This window comes from Anser cygnoides, chromosome 3 (assembly GCF_040182565.1).
Source record: "Anser cygnoides isolate HZ-2024a breed goose chromosome 3, Taihu_goose_T2T_genome, whole genome shotgun sequence".
NCBI lineage: Eukaryota > Metazoa > Chordata > Aves > Anseriformes > Anatidae > Anser > Anser cygnoides.
The window spans coordinates 37,780,859-37,800,406 of NC_089875.1; the positions used below are offsets into that span (position 1 = coordinate 37,780,859).

Below are 19,548 nucleotides of genomic sequence, written 5' to 3' on the forward strand. Positions count from 1 at the left end.
CATGCCACTTCCATTTCTGTATATGCTTTTTTCACATCCGTGTCAGTGTTGAGGCTGGGTAGGTGCTGAGGTGAAACAAGAACAGTGCAGAGCAAGGCCGATGTGGCAGTGCAAGCTTCATTATTGCTTCAGGTGTCTCCTGAGGTGGGACTGCTGGAACTGCGAATGCCAGAAGAGGAGCTGCAGGATCTCCCAACTCCTTGCTAATCATACACGCAATTAGATTTTTAATTTTTATGAGTGCCTTAGTTCCATCAAAACAAAACAGAAACAAAGAAAAGCTGTAAGTTATGAAGTCACTGAAAAAAGCCCCAACCACCACACTCCTATTTGCCATTAGCCACTCCCGCCACAATTAACGAAAACGCTTATGATCGCTTTGTGTAGCATCACAAGGTGAGTCGTGACCGGCACCACGCCGTTAATCGCGCCCGGGAGCCGTGTCACGGGCAGGCGGCCTTGCCCCCACCGCACACACGCGCACCCACTGTGCCGGCGCTAAGATGGCGGCGCAGGCGGCGTGACGTGGCGGCGGGGGCCGCCCATTTTGTGTGGCGGCCGCATGGAGGCGGCGGCGCTGGAGCGGTTCCGCAGCCCGGGGAAGGGCAGCGGGCTGCGCTCCCGGCGGCGGGTGCGGCCCGGCGAGCTGCTGTACCGGGCCGAGCCCTTCGCCTACGTGGTCAGCAAGGAGCTGCTGGGCGGCGTGTGCGAGCGGTGCCTGCGCAGGTACGGAGGAGCGGGGGAAAGCGGCGGCCGCCCTCGCGGCCCGCCCAGCGCCGCCCCTTCCGCCGCTGTGGAGGGAAGGAGGGCGGGTCGGGGTGGGCTGGGGGCAGCGGTGGTGCCGTGCTGCGAGGTGGGAGCCGGCGCTGCCCGCACCGCAGTGTGAGGCGTGGGGGGATCCGCGCCGTCCGTGTGCCCCCGGGTCCTTGCCAGGGGCACCCGGCGAACCCAGCTCCCGTTGGTGGGAGAAAGCCAGCGATGTGGCTGCGCGTCAGTACCGAAACGTGCGCTGATAGGCAGCGAAAACCTGTCTGTGGTCGCCGGGGCGTTGAGAAGGAGTTTGATGTTGCCAGTTTCTGCCCTGTTTCATAAGTACCTGATGCGTGGTTTTTCATATTTCCGGGGGCTTTGCTTCCTGTCCTCGCAGAGCCTCCCAGCTCCAGCTGAAAGAAGTGGTGCTGCGATCCCCGTGTCCCTAGGGACAAGTTTGGTGCTATATGCTAGGTCACACGTGCATCCAACCCCAGGGTATTAAACAACAACCTAAGATTTCTAGGTGATGTTTCTGTGAAGCCTGACTCGTGATTTCGGAGTGCTTCGGGAGGGGGGCTGCCTGCACCTCCTCGGCTCGAGGCAATGAGAGGCAGCTGGCTTCGGGGGAGGCTGGCAGCAGCCTGCAGTGAAAATCCGTCCTGTTGGGACAGGGACGGGTAGCCAGGGCGAGGTTTGTTGGGAGAAATAGTGGTTCTGCCACCTGCTGTATCATGAAGGGCTGTGCATTTGAAAGTTTATTTTTAACAGTGGTATTAGTAGAAAGTTCAGGTTAAATAAAACTTAGAGTAATTTACCACCATTCAGATTCCATCGCAAAGCGTGCGCTGGCTGTGAAGAGTTAGTAGATCAAAACTGCAAACAGGTTTTCTTATTTATCGAATTATAAGCAGTTTCTTATTCAAGAGATGTTATTAAACTAATGATATATGTAGTCATAATTTTTTTTTTTACACACATGGAAGTTGGAAAAAAAAATAGCCTGTACCTGCTGAAGTAGGATGTGAAACTGAACTGTTTCATGGCTCTGCTTTTCATTTAATATGCAGTATGATCTTTATTGAAAGCCAAGTAGGAGAAAAGCAGTGACTGCTCACTTCTAGGACTACAGATAAGTTGCCTTGGGTACAACTTTTCCTGTTTTTTCATTCTGATCTTTAGGGGGCAGTACAGGAACACAAATTCTAAAAAAAAAAAAAAAAGTGTTGCTTGAAATTGACTTGGCGTTTATCATTTTTACTGTATATGAGTGAATATTTGAGGCTATGACGTGCAATTCTGTACTGACTTTGCCTCCCAGCTTGTGTTAGCAAGTGCTGTTGGTCGCAGCTCCTGGCTGTGTGGGAGGTGCTGGCTGGGCCAGAAGACGGGTGGCAAGGTGCAAACGTGTTTCTGGGGTGCGTGCTGGGAGGCAGCAGCGTGGCCTAGGCTTGGTGTAGGGCCAGGGCTGCTTGCTGTCTGCCTGCCTTGCTCTGTGGCCTTGGCTGAGTCCTTTGAGTCAGGGGGATGCCTGCTGGGGGCAGGCTGCTTCAGAGAGGACAGCCCGGCTGCTGCTGTAGCTCCATTTGGCCTGATCTAAATTACAGTGAGTAGCAGTGAGAATTTAAAACAATGAAGTGGTTTTATTTATTTACTTCCTACACCTGCTAGTGGAAATCGTAATATTCGTTCCTCGCTTTATTGGCCTGTTGGTAGTATTTGTATAGTGCAGTTAAATTTTTTTTGGTCAGTCTTATTAGGTCCTTCTGATGTGTAGAGCAGGTGGCAGATATTAGTAATTATTTCCACTTTTGCAGTTTCTTCTCACTCCAGAGTTAGTCCTGTGTTTTCTGATGTCTAGGTTCATGCTAGTTTTTATAGGAGGCTGGTCCAAAATGTTCTGTTATGGCTGTTTTAATATGATAGTGTAGTTCATTCAAATAACATCACATTAGCAAATAAAAAATATAATGTCCTGAAGTTGGGTACATAGTAAAGATCTGATCAAAAATGTAAGTTTTGATAAAGAATTATTTGTCAGTTTGCACTTCCATGGAAGACATGCCCTCAGAGCACACGTGACAGTGTTGTATGGCCGTACCTTCTTTGCCAAGGAGCATCTGTAGAAATAGAGGTGATGCCTTGCTAAAGCGTGCTGTTTGTGCCTTTATCCAAGTCTGACAAAATCTGGTTGGCGTCTTCTTCCAACAACTCGATGGGGAAAGCAACAGAAAAAATTCCTTCTCATCTATTAAAGACTTCCTGTATGGCTTCTTCCCATGTGCCTCTAAGGTGGGTTCAGTGTCAGAACAGCTCAGTACAGATTTATACAGCAGGGGATTGAGTTACGCAAAGACAGCTTAATTTCATCTGCAAACTAGGGGACTTCATTGTGTTTTCTGTTCTGCTGGGTGTTGATAAAGATGTTGAGTAAAGCTTGTTGCCAGCAATCCCTGGAGACCTCCATCACCTTCTTCTGCTTTGGAAAGTGACTGTTAAGACCTTTTTTTTTTTTTTCCTTCCTCTGTTTTCTTTATGTGGCTATCAGTCTATAAAAGGACCTTTTTTCCAGTCCCTGACAACATAGCTATTTTTTAGCCTTTGCACAATTATATACTCATCTGTGCATTGATGTCCATGCAAGCTATGAAAGCAAGCTTTCGTTTCATGGGAGCTGTGCTTGCTCTTTCCTTGTGGATCTTATTCATCTGAGTGATTAGTAATCTCATTCTTATATATTCTTATATAATTTTTAAAGTTTGGTGAAGACTAATTTGGCCTTTTTTCTTCTATTAGTTATTTTTAATATTCTGTTTTGTTTAATCCTATCATTTATTAGAATTTGCTTTATGTAATTAATCAGACAGCGGTTGCATTAAAATCTGGATATTGCCCATTACTTCCTGGTTTAACAAAATAAGTCTGTACTGACCTTTAACATAGGAAAACTGAACTGCCAAGTTTGCTTGCACACATGGATTTATCATCCCTGAGTTTAATCATGCTATCCATTTTATTTGGTGGTGTTGCTTAGTTTGCTCAGCTTGTTAAATCTGAACATAGATTTTAAAGATGTTCCTTGTCTGGGAAGTGAATACAGAAGCGATATCTCGGTGCTTGGCAGAGTTTTATTCCTCTGTGTAATCAATGTCATATTGGCCATTAATCCGTGCTGATTGACTTTCCCTCAAAATACATGGCAGGGATGGCACTGCTTGGTCTGACCCTCATACCTTGCATTAAAAATATACCCAGCCTCTTATAGAATAGGAGTCAAAATGAGGATTGAAAACCAGTTATTCCTTTTTGGTTTGATTGCTTTTTATAAAACATTGTGTTGTGTTATGGCATGTAATGTTTTGCTTTTACAACAATTCAGTGCAAGAAAGCTTAAGTTCTGGTTGACAGCTGGGAACAAATAAACAAGCTTGCTGGGGTCTGTCTCAGAGGAAGCTGCAAAATAGGGCACACCAGCCTACTCCCAAATGCTATCCTGTTTATGCCTTTACGGGAAAGTGACACTTAAGAAATGTAAATATCTGAGAATGTGTGATGTATGACATAGACCGTGAAACGAACCAAGATGTTTCTTGCATGGTTAGGGTCAGAGGCTGTTCAGAATTTTTTATTTCTTAAAAGAAAAAAGGTATTTTTGTATGACTGCACCTTTTGTAAATGTATCTGGAGAGGAGAAAAATGTCTAGTTAGGACTGTTGGTTAACATGATCTGGTGCTGTGAGATTGTTGGCAATAAAATTTTTGAGATGTGAGAAGTCTGGTGTGTTTTGTCATTTGATCGTCAGTCAGAGTTTGAGATTTCCAGTAGTTCTCACAACACGTGACTTTGTAGGATGTAGAGGAGTTGTTATAACAGTGTGTATCAGATTAGTGGTAGTCACAGTGGTCTTTCCAGACTGGAAATGGAAATAGGGTGGCTATTAGAAGCAGTTATATTTTTGTGGTTCCAGAGTAGGATAATCCTGGGAAATATATGCTCAAACTCGACTGAGCATTTCTGACTAGTCACTTAGGAGTGGAATTGCAGGGCTATTGTTCCCTGCTCTGTCTGCTCTCATGTTCACTGCAGATGTGTGAGGAAGTTTCCCAAGGCTTGAGAAATCACACCACCGCCACCAGCACGAGCATTTCTATCTGTAGCTGAATGACCAATACCCCTAGAAGTAATGTTTTCCTTAGAAGATGCTCTCCCTTCCCCTTGTCATTTTACCGCAATAGTAAAGTGACCTTACTGTCAGTGAGACCTGTGTTTTTTTTTTTTGTCTTAATACCAACTGGAGCCATAGGAGGGGTGGCTTTCATGCTGCTGTCATGTGCAGCCAAGAAAATCTGTAAGGAAGAGTGAAGAGAGCAGACCATCAAGTGCCCTTCCGTGCAGCACCTCCTCCAGAAAAGGCTCTAAACTGCCTTTTCTACGTGAATAAAGCTAGCATCTGATGGAATATTTGCAGTCTCCTCCAAGGTGGGGAAGATGGAAAACCCGGTGTTTGTGGCAGCGTTCATGGTAATTCTCTTGACCTACCCTGTGACTTTGCCTCCCTTGCAGCACCCTTTGGGGTGGCCAGGGAGTTTGCCATGTTCCTGCTAGGCATATCCTGTGGTCTGTGTTTTCCTTGTCTGACAGGTTGCTTGTTTTTTTTTTTTTTTTCCCCTCTTTGAGGTGCGCTTTGGGAAGGTAATTCAGGTCCTGTTTGCTGTAAACCCTCTCCTTTCCTTTTGGCAGTATTTTGGTTCTTGCTGCACTCCTCTGTACAGCTTCGGATGCTCTGGGCATGCTTTAGGCAAGGTGGGTCCCTGCCCGTGTCCTTCCCTTCATCCCCTGCCTTGCAGGCTCGAGGCTGCTGTTAATGCCTTCTGCTGCCAGCCTGCTGTTGCCCCTCTTCATAATGTCCAAGGAGAAATTGAAAAGGCAGAGACATTACCAAAACAAATTCTCCTAGGTCAAGTGTTTATTGCAGTGTCTGTCATTTATGGAAAACAAACGTTCAAGTTCAGACGTGCCTTGAAAGTCCCTAAAGATCTTACGATGTTGTGGTTCTGCCTGTATAATTTTCGTGCTTGTAGCAATCTGTAATTTGAAAGGCATTATATCAAAATTGTTGTATTGTCACGCTGTGACTGACAATTTAAGTTGCAGTCTTGTAAATTCAGATGAATTTAGGCTTTACTATGGATCTGCAGTGCACACCTGGTATTACACTGCCTCTCTGCACAGTGCAGTCCATAATGTTATTGTTTTAAATAATACGCTCCACAGGAATGTTCTCGGCTTGTAGCAGATGATAAAGCCACCAGAATAGGTTTGTGAATTGAATTGTCTTTAGTATTCATTTTCTTAGGGTAAACTGTAATTGTGCAAGTACAGAATTAAAATGAGCCCTGAAAACATAAATGATTAAAATATGGATAACTTCTGGCTTAACATATGTAGTGACAAAACTAGTTTCAGATATCTCCTGAGATTTTCTTAATTTTGGAAAAGTTGCTTCAAGTTCTACACTGCATGAGAGAATTTAAGTTCTTTGGGAACTATCAATGACATCTTGCCCGTAGGCATTGGAATTTAGCTGTTGGTGGCTGCATCCGTCGTGGCTGTACTCCAAAGCCACCACGTGCTTGTGGCCATGCGGTGAATGGGATAACTTTTCTCCCCTGGAGCATCGACAGTCTTGTTCATAACTAGTTACACCAGTTGTTCTGAGATGGTCAAAATCGTATAGGTGAGGGAGCTAGAAAGGCAGAACCATAGCTTACCAAACATAAATGCATAAATACATCTGTCAGTGTCCTTCGGTTGAGGTGTTGCTGAGGGGGAGAGGGGCTGAAGTGGCCCCTGCATCAAAGGGGAAGGTCAGGCAGTCAGGGCTTTCCTTCTAGTGGCAGCTAGCCTTTAGCCTGGTGCTCTAGAAATGGAAGTGAAACCATAAAAAGGGCGGTGAGGGGAACTTCCAAGTTCCTACAGGGGTGGGCCTGCAAGAGAAAGGGGACTTTGAGGATTGTGGGACCGCCAGGCTTTTTGTAGGGGGAGGATGCTTTCTGCTTTGTAGCCTGGGACAGTCCTGGCTAACCCTGTCCCGGGGTAAGGTTTATTTCTTCACCCATCCTGTTCTGGTTCTGCCACGTTTTCCTTCCCCAGAAGCATTTCTTAACACTAGCTTCAACTTGGTAGAAGAAACACCACAGACACGTGGAGTTGTTTCTTACTACAAAGAGGAGATTATTTTTGGTTAACATCTTGGCTATGTAGGAGTGCCTTCTGTGACATTATTTCTGTCACTGATCTTACTGATTTCAGGGGCTGTGCTACCCGCTGTGATCGCCGTTCTTCCAGTGCACCTCTGTGGCTGAGCAGGTGATTCTGCTTGGAGATCAACGTAGGCCTTGGACTCATGCTCAAGGGTGTCCTGGTGACTGTAGGGTCTGTGCCAAGCGGCACAACTGTTGAATGCCAGTGCCTAGCTCCTGTGTTAAGTCGAGCTATGATCCCCTGTTCATAAAATATTTACCTTTCCCGTTTGTCATCTTACCTACTAACTGCCTTCAGCTCAGGGCCCATCCTGTGACTAGCTTGGTTGCTCAAGCTTAAGCAAAATTCAAGGCTGAGTATTTTTTTGAAGCAAACTGTCTCCTTGACACTCGTGTGTTGCAGTTCCCATTTCCGCTGCTGATAGGGAGGAAACTCAACCCCTGGCTTTGCTGGGGGAGGCCTGGGTGTCTGGGTGCTCCTGTGGGGTCTGTGTGCATTGATGAAGCATTGCCCTGGAGGGGGGAAAGATGCTTGTGTCCTGGGGAATGTTGAAATGTTGAGTGTGAAATCAACTGTGTATGTTTCCTGTGTAAGATCTTTGTTCAGTGGCCAGAAACTCGTGTGTGTGTTTTTTTGTCAAGAAAAGATTGCAAGCGTCTCACTTTAGCGTACAAGTTCAAATTGTAGTGCTATCCTGTTTTTTTTGAATCCTAAATTGTTTTATAACAATAGTACTCTTTATTTATGTTTTCTAACAGGAATGTATTTGTAAGTCCCATTGGTTCCAAATGTCACAGTGGAGGGACACTTTACCCCTGGAGGCACACTTCTAGAAGTAAATGCCACAAGTATGCAAGCTACCAATATTCAGACAAATTTTGAGAGACATAAAGGACATAAGCTTCACCTTTCCCATTTCTTTGCATCTTGCCCTTCCTTCCACTGCCATCAATATATTCTTTGGGCCCCCCTATATTGTCCTTGTAGGAGGAGTAAATTGAAGCACTGCTTTGCGTGTCACTGCGCAAGGAAACTTTACTGAATATCATATGGGATGAGAGAGGTTTATGCCAGGCTAATGCCATGCATTTAATTTCCTTTGAAAGAAGCTGAGACTCTTTTGATCAACCTCTGGATCCAGCCATTCTATGCATCGGTTGAGTATTGCTGTGAATCTGTACTCTGTATAGCTCTCTTCGGGTTCTGCAGTGCATTGGCTCCAAGTCCTCCAGCTGTTGAACGTGTCTCAGTCCAGATTTCTGAAGAAGCAAAACCAGATGAAAAACTAAAAATTGAATTGGCACAGACAACCACTTTCTCCTCAGCTATTTAGGTTCCTAAGTGTCTGTTTTAGCAAATGAGTCTGACTACTCAGTTATTTACAAATTGTATCCACTTGTCATATTAAAGCTGTCTTATTAGTTACTATTGATGTACAACAGACGGAATGGGTATAGAAACATTTTTTTGGAATAGTCTATGAAACTCTGCATGTGATGATAGATTTATCTGAAGTTTTTGCCCCGGAGGGAAAAGAGGCTGTGTGGTAATCTACATAAGAAATGCATGGTTTCAGTTGTAAAAGAGAGCAATGAAGCATATTTCATTGTAAGTAAAATCTGTTACAGAATTTTGGGCTTTTTCTAAAGACTGTAGTGTTTGTTTTTTCCCCTCAGATAAGTACAGAACAGGATCTCTTATTCCAAGAATGTTACTCTCCATGGCTGGGACAATAGATGAGTTGTGCAGATTAGCACTAAAAAGCATCACGTCAGGCGTAATAATAGCAGGACAGTTATAAGGGTCTTATTTAGCATCCCAATTACAGAGAAAGTTCATCTAGTCACGGCTACTAGATAGCTAGCATTTTGTCAGCCGTGCAGTCTGCATATTGCTCATATGTGGGTTTTGCTGCCCCTTAATAGCCTTTGCTGCTTTGGCAGTCATGTTCATTGCATTACACTAATTATTTGATGTGGTTAGTACCTCATTGCATGGTCTAATAAGCAAAAACTAATCTAGATTTTAAATGAAATGCTAAAAGGAGTGTGAACATGCTCAGTATTATGTGTAAAACAATTGGGCCCCTTCAAAGACCCTGTGGAAACTTGGGGTGGGGTTTTTTTTTACTGACCTTACCTTTCTACTGGATGTACTGGAGAATCCTGTTGCAAATATGTAAAATGTTACCCAGGCTGGATTCACTTCTACTGATTTAATTATAGTATTCTGGATTAACAAATGAATTTTAAAAATAAATGAATGTGTAGAAGATGGTGTGCTTGTGCTGAAATAAGTATTCAACCAACTTTTCACTGATTAGGAAGTTACTGGGATTATGAAGGTCTAAATAGCTTTATTTTTATGGTGTGGTTATTGATGTGTTTCAGGCAAGGCTTATCCTGCTGTTCTTTACTGCCTTTATGGAAATTCCCTTTGTGATGTTAAAACATCCCTGTACTTAGTTTTGTGCTTTTATCTGGAGAGACCATTGTAAGATTCCCACTTGTAAGGACCAGTTGTCAGTTTTCTTCCTTTCTGCCACCAGACGAAGCCTTTACAGACAGCTTTCAAACAGAGCTTGGGGTAGGTGGACAGTCAAAGCAGTAAGTGGTAGAGCTCTGTCTTAATTCACCTTGCTCATGTGTACAGATGACTTTCTTAGCTGATAGGGACGTTTTAATGGATGCTTGAGGAATAGAGCAGGTGAAGGATGACCTTGTATTCAGATACACAAGTGGAGGGTTAGAGTCCATGTTTTGACACAGGCATCTCCTATGAATTTGGGTAAGGTCTTTTCATTGCTTACTAATCTGAGAGATTTGAAATTTATTGTTCACCCATATACTTAGAAGTTGCTGATAGTAGGCAAAATAAGAAAAAAAGTTGAGTTGTACACTTGTATATCACCTTAAGGGCAGTATTTGATCTGTAGCCCACCTGAGCATCTTAAACAGTGATTGTAGGCAGCAGATGGTGAATCTGCTGTAAATCTCCTAGTACTGAGAGGAGAAAGTCCAACACCAACAGGTTTATACGTACATTTAGAATTAATGGAGCTCTTTAAAATTGCCAAAATGTGTCCCTGTTATACTGGAGCTGAGAGCGTTCCTGTGTGAAACTTTATGGCGTGTGCAATTTGCCAGATCAGAATATTATTGTGCTAAATCATGAGGGTTCCTTCCAGCTTCAAAAGCTATGAAACTTGCTTGTCCTTAGGCCAAGAAAAAAGTGCCTGTATGGAATGAAAAGAAGCTTAACTGATACCATAGAAGAGCAGGGAAGGGGCCAATGGGATCTAAATTACAACAGACCAAAGGGAACGTCGGTGTGAAAAATTGTTTACCAGGGCTCAGTAGGTGCAACCTAGAGAGCTGCCCAAAGTGGAAAGGATATTAAATATTTCAGGAAAAAATTGATTGTGAGGGAAGAACCTGTCAGGCCTTAAAAATAGTGGTCTGCCATGGATGATACTGCGATACAAATCACTTAACAAATCAAGAAGTGTTGGTGGCTCAAAGCTGAAGTAACAACATACGGTATGAAGGGTTGGGAAACATGCTTTCTGATTTGTGCCTGCATGTGTAGAAATCTCAGCAGAAAGACTTTGAAAGGTAGTGTGTACAGACCATATTTTCCCTGGAGAGTTACCAGATTGGCACGGCTTTGGCCCCTCTATGTGGCTAATGAGAGCATCTAAAACAACAAAAGGAAAGTGGAAAATGCAGCTCTAGAAAGATTTGTACTTTCTGCCCAGGACTGGAATTTAGAGAAGTTGCAAAGCACTGTGAGGAGAGGCTAGAGGCATCCTAAATGAACAGGTCCTCTTGCTGGGAAGCTTGTATGGAACCTGGTGCGGAGGGAACTGGGCGTTGGGTGGGAAGTGGGAAACCATGCCTCTATTTGATGGGGAGAGCTGTGGGCTGGGAACAGGAAAGCTAGGTGTGTAGCTGGAGATACAGCCTGGGGCTGGGGGCACAGCGGCAGCAGGGGTGTGCTGCTTGTTGGTGGAAGAGCATGTGGGTATAATGGTCAGCGGCAATGGATGCGAGTGTTACCTGTGGTGCTCAATGCTCTTTCAAACCTGAGATTTTAGCCCCTTGTGTCTGAATCTCAGGAGGAACTGAGATGTCAAAGGACATACTCTGCCTTTGAACAGGTAGCTCACAGCAATGTCACCGTGAAGTATGCACAAAATACAGTGGTATTTGGCTTTCTGTTGGGGGGGGGGAGGGGGAGGGAGGGGGGAGCTGTTGTAAGCTTTTTTCCCCCAGCTTTTGTTCCTTTATAGACCAGCTTTGGAACAGATGAAATGATGTACGCAACTCCCAACTGCTTCAGAAATAATTATGGAGCCCATTCTGTTGTCCTTCGAAATTGCCATGGGAGTTCTGACTTGGGAAACAGGCTTGGTCTGTTCAGAGAGACTGTACTGTGGACTTATTAATTTCTAATTTTCTTTTCTTCTAATGTCCCCCTTTGGAGTCTTATGAGCTGTAACTGTCTGTACACATACGAGTTTATGACCCTTGTTGTTAGGACCGCTTGTGAAGCGTGTATTTGGAGCTCGTTCTCATATGTTCTTCTTGGTTTTAACTATTAAAATTCATTTGTACTGGAGAGGATTTTACTAATAGCTGTTTTTATTAATTGAAAGATTGTTTGCTTTCCTGCTGGGTAGCACATAAGAATCCTTTTTAAAAGTGCCCTTTTTTGGGACATCTCAGTGTCAATGTATCGTAAAGAGGAAGGTAACAGCATTTGAAATATCCATTTTATTTTCCAGATACAAAGTCACCCAGTCTGCGTTACCTTTCTCCCTGTTGCTATAAATTCTTCCAGGCACGAAATAGCTTGCCAGTTGTTTGTTACGCAGAAGCTAATGAATGGTTATCTGTTTATCGCAGGTAATAACGTAGCTGCAAACTGCAATGCACGTGTAAGTAAGCTCATTGTGTAGAATTTCTGCTGTAAGACAGTGTGAAATCAGCTATTGCAGGCCTAATCACATCATCCTAGTCTGTGCTTTCCATCAGGTCTCTGCAGCAGAAACCTCCTCACCTGCCATCCTGCCCGCCATGGAAGCAGATGGGGCTAGAAAACTTTCCTCAGCTTACAAACGTTTCTAGTCTTGTCCCAAAGTTTCAGTAGCTTTTAACTGCACGGGTATTGTGACTTCATCTTGTGATGGGTCCTTAATATTCATTCTAACTGGTGGAAGTAAATGACCACCAGTTTCACCCAGGCTTGTTCCTACAAAGTCAAGTTTGTCCTTGACACATAAACAAAACGCTTACTGCTGCTGGGGATGCGAGTTCCCAGTCAGGAAGAACAAAGCCTCTGTGGACTCACTCCTGCAAATATCTGTTCTTAGGACTTGTAATGAAGACAGAGCAGAAAGTTGTTGTATGTCTTCTAGAGTTAGTAATTTCCCAAAACGCATTTTGTTCACTTTTGTTACATTTCTGTGTATATCTGCTGCTTATGCCATAAAAAGTGGGAATAATTTTAACTGGAAGAACAGTATGTTCTCCTAAGCTTACTTTATAGCTGAAATAGGAAACAGTTTTAATAGTCTAATTTCTTTATTTTAGAAGTTGTTTTCAAATAGTTAGCTTAAATGGAAAAAGCAGTCTTGATTTTTATTTTACAGTTACTGATGATCTATTTAACAAATAAATATGGTGTGCGTTTGGTGGAACAAGCTTTATTATGGTGGTAAGGTGGCTGCTGGCACTGTGTACTACAATGCAATATGGTGGAAATAGGCCCTGAAACAGTTTGTAACTTGGTGAAATTTACTGTGAGGCTTGGTATGCGGTATGGTAATGGCTTCTATATCAGTATTTTCTGGGGAACCTTCCTCTAAAAATGTTGTAGTTATTGGAACAAGATTTACGACACTTAAACTATTTTTTCCATGCTTCCCATTAGGCTTTTCATCTATTTTACATATGTGTATGTTCACAAAGGCTCATCAACAGAAAGTTGAATTTTGATTTATGTCTACAGTAAGCATAAATATTATATGCAATTGTGGTTTCTAACACTGTCCACGAGGAGCAATGCTTCCCAATTGTGCAGTGTAACTATTGTCCAGCCTCATTCAGCCGTGGCAAATGCTTGAAAGCAAATATCCATCCCTCCTTCTCCTGCAGGAAGATTGCATGCATCTTCATTATACCCCAGGACAAGGGGAGATCAGAGCAGCTGCTCTTGCTGTGCTGTGTTTTACTCACATACCGAGTGAAGCTGTTCAGGCAGTGCTAAGGTAGGGTGTCCTGGGTGCTCTGTGCAGAGCTTTTTCTGGGTTACAGCCCCAAGTGCCACCAGGAGCTGCGTTCCCTTTTGGTTCTCATGCCCTGTGGCACTGCTGGTGCTTTGCCCCTGGTCACCTGGCAGCAACACTTGTGGGGTCAGAAGTGGAGCCTGTCCAGGGGCAAGGTGCTGCTTGCCTCAGGGGCTTGGCTTTTAGGGGGCCTGAGGCCAAATTATCCCTTAGGGAAAGCAGATGTGTGCTGGCTTGTCCTTTAACAAAGCTGTTGCTTCCCGGTGGCTGAGAAGTTGGTTGATGTCACCTTGCTGCAGGGAGCAGTTGTTCTGGTGAGCACAGGCAGCAGCCCAGTGGCGTGAGCATCCATGGGGATCAGCATGGTCTGAAGACGAAGGGAAGGGGAACGGTTGGGAGGGGCTATTTAAAGACAACCTTTTGGGTCCGGGTGTACAATAAACTCATCTGAAACTAAATTAGGTTATTGGGAGGAGAAAATGTCGCCCCATGAAATATGACTGCTGATTTCTGTACTGACACGCAGATGGCAGCAGTCATGCCTTTATTTCCAAAAGACTTTTTGCATTGTTATCCAACACAAATGTTTTACTTGTGAGGAGAGGTTGACTTAGGTATGTTTTTAACCTGGGAGTATAGTCAACGAAAACTTCGGATGGCTGAAATAAAAATGCAAAGAGTAGGAAAAAGTTGTTCTAATAAAAGGTCTCGTTGATAAACAAGAAAATGCTTAACAAACGTGACTTTTATTTTCAACCAATATGTTTGGAGAAAATCTGACATAACTTTGTTTTGCCTTTGGAGTTAGCCTAACATAATAATTTTTCAGAAAGCCTAACCTTTTAGTCTACTAAAACCACTATTCGTTTTTTCTTTTTTTCCCCAAAGTAACAATTTTTAGCTGCTTTTGTTTTTTTCCTGCTGCACTCACTTCAGTTGTTCAACATTAAGGAAGTTAAAGAGTCTAAAGAAGCATAGTAGTGAGCTCATTTTTTTTAATTGCATGCTCCAAGAAAAGTTTTTCAAAAATTATGCCTTCTTTATGGGTAGCCAAAAGATGGCAGTGAGCTGGTCAGATTCCCCCAAGATGGTTTTTTTGCAAGTAGGTACCCGTGCACTGCCAAGCTAAGGCTAAGTGTCAAATTCTTCAGATGGGTACACTTATATTCATCCTGGTACTACAACTTTTGGTAACAAACCTGTAAGATTTCTTTGTAAAGAAAAATGGTCTGCGAATATGTGGCTTCCTGCCCACTGCTGTATCTATCTGAATGTGATTTTTGATGCGTTCATTCCAAGTTCTAGATGTACCTGCTTTAGAGGAATGAGTTTTGGATTCATAGAGCTGCAGTGACGCAAGCCTGGTTGCAAGACCCATCCTGACTCAGCAGTAGGGATGGTGGCAATTGAGATATTTACATGCTCAGTGAGGTGCATGGATTTTTCTGTAGTCTTGGGGAGATGGATTGTTCTCTGGATACAACTACAGTGTAGCTAATGCAGGTACTTGGGGAGAGAGGTTGTGTTGGTTTAAAACAAAGCTGCACATAGGTTCTGTCATCGAGATAGTGGAGTCACTGTGTGTCATTGTCAGCTCAGGTAAAATTTGCAAGTTGAATACTTGCATTGCAGGCGCATCGTTCCTGTCGGTGAGACTTCTCAAAGTTTTCCCTTCAGGTTCTGCGTTGGCTTTTGAACTCCTCCAGAGTTTGTATGTTGGTATCTAGTTCATGTGTTCAAAATATCTTTGTCTTGGAAACCTGATTAAATTTGTATGGCCTCAAATAGTTGGCAAAGCGCATTGAAACTAGAAAATGTTGAATGGTTTTGATAGTCTGCCTGCCTCTTGCAGTTAGTATTATTTTGTCCTGTTTTCCATAAGCATTCCTATGAACAGACCCATCCTGAGATCTAAAACCTTTGTCATAACCTCCTGAACTTTTAGTGTTCTTATGGGTTATTTTCAGCCGCTATTTTATTGCCACAAAAAATTGGATAGCTGATGTATTTTTTGCTTGTGTTGTCCCACGTACTGCAAGTGTGACATATGGCTTAATAATTTAATCTGCTTGTTTTCTGTGAACTTGTTCTGCTCATCATTTGACAACTATTTCCAGCAGATCTTGATCCAACTTCAATAATTATGGAAGTAGTTTCTATACTTAAAAATTATGGAAGTGGTTCCTATATTTAGAACTACTTGGATGCTTGGAGCCAAACTATAGAAATGCAGAAGCAAAATGATAATAATGGAAAAGAAATACTTGAAGTTTAATGTTTTTGCTGTACCGGTGTTCTCTCTCATGAGATGTCTTACGTTATTCTTGTAAAGATTTTTGGTTGCTTGTCAGTCTAAATGTCTTAAAATTTTGATCTGAACTGAATAGTGTTAAATATTTTTAGCTGAATGTTGTCCATTAACAGCGAGGAAATGCAAGAAGTATCATTGTGTCCTTGACTGGGGCTTCCAGTTCTCTGAAGAAGGGTTAGCCCATGACACATTTGATTGGTTTTGTTCCTATTACGGACATTAAAATCCTGTCAAACAGATGCTTTTTGTTCTAAGTGAACTTGAAATAAATAAATAAATAAAAAAAAATATTAGGATGACTGTATTTGCCTTCTGTTGTTTATAGTTTCTTCTGTGTGTGGATCCTGGTACTTTGCAAAAGGCCAATATGTAGGGAAAACTCTTTACTTTCACCTTTCCTTGTCCTTTTTTTTAAATTAGAGATTTAAAACTTCTTTTCTAATTTGTGATAGAATAGGATGCAGCTGACTTTGTTTTTTCTAAGTAGCCATCACATACCGTTATCTATTTTACATTGCATTGAGTTAGCCTAAAACAGAATGCCTATCCATAAATCAAGCTCTTTGTTCCTGATTATTGTGGGCAGTGTTGCAGGGACCGATTCTAATAGAATTTGCAGGGAAGAAGTCAATGTGTTTCTGCAGGGGTCATGGAGAATCCATAAACTCCCACGGGGCAGTTATTGAAGATGTATCTGCATGCAATAGAGCATAGCAGAGCTAAAGCCTTTTACTTAGTGCTTTTTGATGGAACAATTAATTTGACAGTGGTCACTGTGCACTTTACCCTTCTTAGATGGGCTTGGCTGTACAGTCTTAAGACACTTATAAGCTTCAAGGTGATTTGAAGATCACAAATAATTCTTCCAAAAAGCTAGATGGGTATCAATCATGGGAAATTTTGGTGAGGAGGGTGGCCACGGTGAGTTGGCTTTTTTTTGAGAATTGACTGGAATTAGAAGTGTTGAGGTACTAACAGGCCAACTCCTGTTCTTACCCCTACCATCAGAGTTCTTCCAAAGAGTGTTTATCAATATGGTGATAGTTGCTTTATATATATATACATATACATACATATATATATATATATATATAATATCTCCTTATAAAACATTACCTCAGCTAGGTTGAGTATTCAGTGCTTTTTACAGTGTGTCAGTGCACAGCTGATCAGCTATGGTCTGACCTGAAACACAGATGATTTTAGTGTCAAAGCTCATTTACTTTTTCACTGGTCACAGTACAGCAATTCTTGCTCCAAGAAACTCACCTGACTGTGTCATTTGTTACTCTATTAGTGCCTTCATCCTGCGCTGTTGTAGCCAGTGAAAATCTTGTCAAAGACTTCAGTGGTACAAGGGAAGTCCATCACTGAACAAAAGGATGGTATTATACAGTGTAAGTTCTGTCTACTGCACTCAGAATTCATTATTGGTGTAAACTCTAGTTTTTGTTCACAGAAATCTATGGTTTTCCTCCTGTTATTTGCATAGTAAATGTAAATCCAGTATCCTTTAGCCAGTATTTTTACCTGCAGCTGTCAACTCACCTATTAAATATTTTCTACTAGAAAACATTGATGCGTGAATGGTTTTGATATATGCATCCTAAGTACGCTTTCATAAATAGAGCTTTTGTTGTCTTAGAAAATATACTTGAACAGTTTTAACTGTAAATCAAGTATTTGGGAGCTTACTTGATCTCTTCAAGTCATTCAACTAAGAGTTGTCGTATTCTTAATTGCATAGGATGAGCAAATTCTAGGAGTTGAAGATATCCAAGAATGAGTAATTCCATCTTAAAAACATGCTTCTCTGGTACAGAAATGAACTTCAGCTGCTTTTTGGTTTATTTCTTTAAAAGAATTCCAGTTAAATATTATATAATGGTAGGATGCTTTATTTTGCCAGTTTGTCTGTTTGCAATTAGTTTGGGGGTATGCTTACTATGTTATTTTAGTACTCCACAAATTAATTGTAATGATGTACTGTGTTTAGGATTTGTTTTTCTTGTGAGGATTCTAAAATATTTACAATTCCTCTTGATTTTTCAATGTCATTTCCTTTTCAAAGTCAGTGTCCCTGTTTAAAAAAAAAAAAATATAGAAGGCGTTTATATATGTATATATATATAGCATGTAAATATGTTAATGAATTGGTAATCCATTAAGTTTTTATCCTTAGCTAAGGCTCTGATTTTTTTTGGATATCTATTCTGAAGTATTCTACCGAGTCCAGGTCTCAGTTTTAGTTTTCTTCCCACGCACAGTTTTTTTGTTCTGTGATGGTTCTATTAAGTACATAATCTTTGCTTGAAAATAGTTGTAGCATGTTCTTTTACTGTCATAAAAACAATTGTCTTGGCACTACCTATCGTATATTAATCTGTTTAGTATTTTCATAGGATATATACTTTGGTTTAGGGTTATGTGTTTATATATACCCAGTTTTAGCAGATGACTGTCTATTTATTTTACTGGCAATGTCATTAATTGTTCAGAAGCCTTTTATCCCCAGATCCCATAGTTTCTCAGACAAACCTTGAGCATCCATTTGTAATTCTGTCTTGAACATTGCCAACACAAATTAGTCTTGCAAGCTCAGTTCATATTTTAGCTCAAGTTCATGAGTTTAACAAGAACGATTAATACCAAACTAATGTAGTAATCTGGATTTCTACCTTGGGTTTTTGAAGGCTTTGCAGACACAAACCTTGCAGTTTCCAAGTCAAGTAGATGACTGAATTTCTGCTGTCTCTGGGGCGAGACACTGCTGATGTCTACTTAACTCATGGGTTAGAATGAGGAATACAGAAAAATCATTTAAAAACTGTGTGTGTGTTGGAGGGGGATTGATCCATCAGTCCTTGGCATATTGTGCTGCTATAAAAAAAAATTAAAAACAAAAAAGCCTCCACCAAATTTATAAATTAAGAGTTCAGTTATTAGCCTTGGTTTTCTATCTTCCATGAAAGGTCTCATCTTCAGCAATGCAACAACCTGTTATCATGCTTGGAGTTTTTTTATCAAATTGGATGAAACAGTCACTTCACATAAAGTGCAAACACACGGTCCTGAATCAGCAGATTTTATGTCAGCATCCTAATATGTCGTTTCCCAGTTTAAAAAGGCTTAGTTGGGAAACACCTGCCAGGTCTGCTGCACACAAAATGCAGTATAAATGCAAGCTTTTCAGGTTTTGTTAAGGTTTCTCTCTGTGAAGAATTCCTGCAAAATGAAACATACAGTAGATGAACATTTCAAGCAGCAAAATGAGTGAAGTGTAGGGATTACACCTGCACCTGCAGAGCTGCAGAAGGGGTGGGTGCCTGAGCTGTCATGGGGGTGCAGCTCTGAGCTTGGGCATCTTGCAGTGTGTTGCTTCTGGGGTGACGGCAGGCAAGCCCAAATGGTGATGAACTGAGTGCAGTGTGCTCATGAGGCATGGGAGGAGACGGTGATGAGCAGCCAATAAGAGGTCAAAAATTGAGGCTAAGAAGAAAGAAAACCAGGGGAGGTTGTGTATATGGATGAAATTATATATATGTGCATGTACACACTTGAGAAACTTTTATTTTGCAGTCTTAATGAAAGTGAAGTTTTTACAGACCAGTATGTTTGTGACTGATTATTCTTCCCCATGCACTTTCTTGGCTCATTGGTTTGGGGCATGGATGACGCTAGAAACTACAGGAGGTTCATGTTTTTCAAATAGGTGCTGCTGGCATTTCACTTACTCTGCAAAGCATAGCGCTGCTGTTAATTTTAACAGTATTATTTAACTTGTGCTGAAAAGCAGTATTTCTGATCCATGTTAACAAAAACTCTAGTGCTCTTCCAGCTTTTGCCCATCACAATAAACCTTCGAAACCTTTGCTCTCTTCCTTTGCTAATAGGGAATAACATTTCTCATTTTCTTGTACCATACTCTGCAAA

At 41.9% G+C, this 19,548-nt stretch overlaps 1 protein-coding gene across 5 annotated transcripts in view; it reads left to right on the forward strand.

Moving 5' to 3' along the window:
- Positions 1 to 467: 467 nt before the first annotated feature.
- The window catches only part of SMYD3 (SET and MYND domain containing 3), a 391,015-nt gene continuing 371,934 nt past the window's right edge, over positions 468 to 19,548 (forward strand). For 2 of the 5 annotated variants that reach the window (XM_066995529.1, XM_066995528.1), the window contains exon 1: positions 469 to 726. In XM_066995529.1, coding sequence (XP_066851630.1) covers positions 563 to 726 — 164 coding nt within the window. In that variant the 5' untranslated portion in view covers positions 469 to 562. Of the gene's footprint in view, positions 727 to 19,548 lie in introns of all 5 variants that reach the window. The other 3 variants (XM_066995526.1, XM_066995530.1, XM_066995525.1) reach the window with 3 other exon arrangements.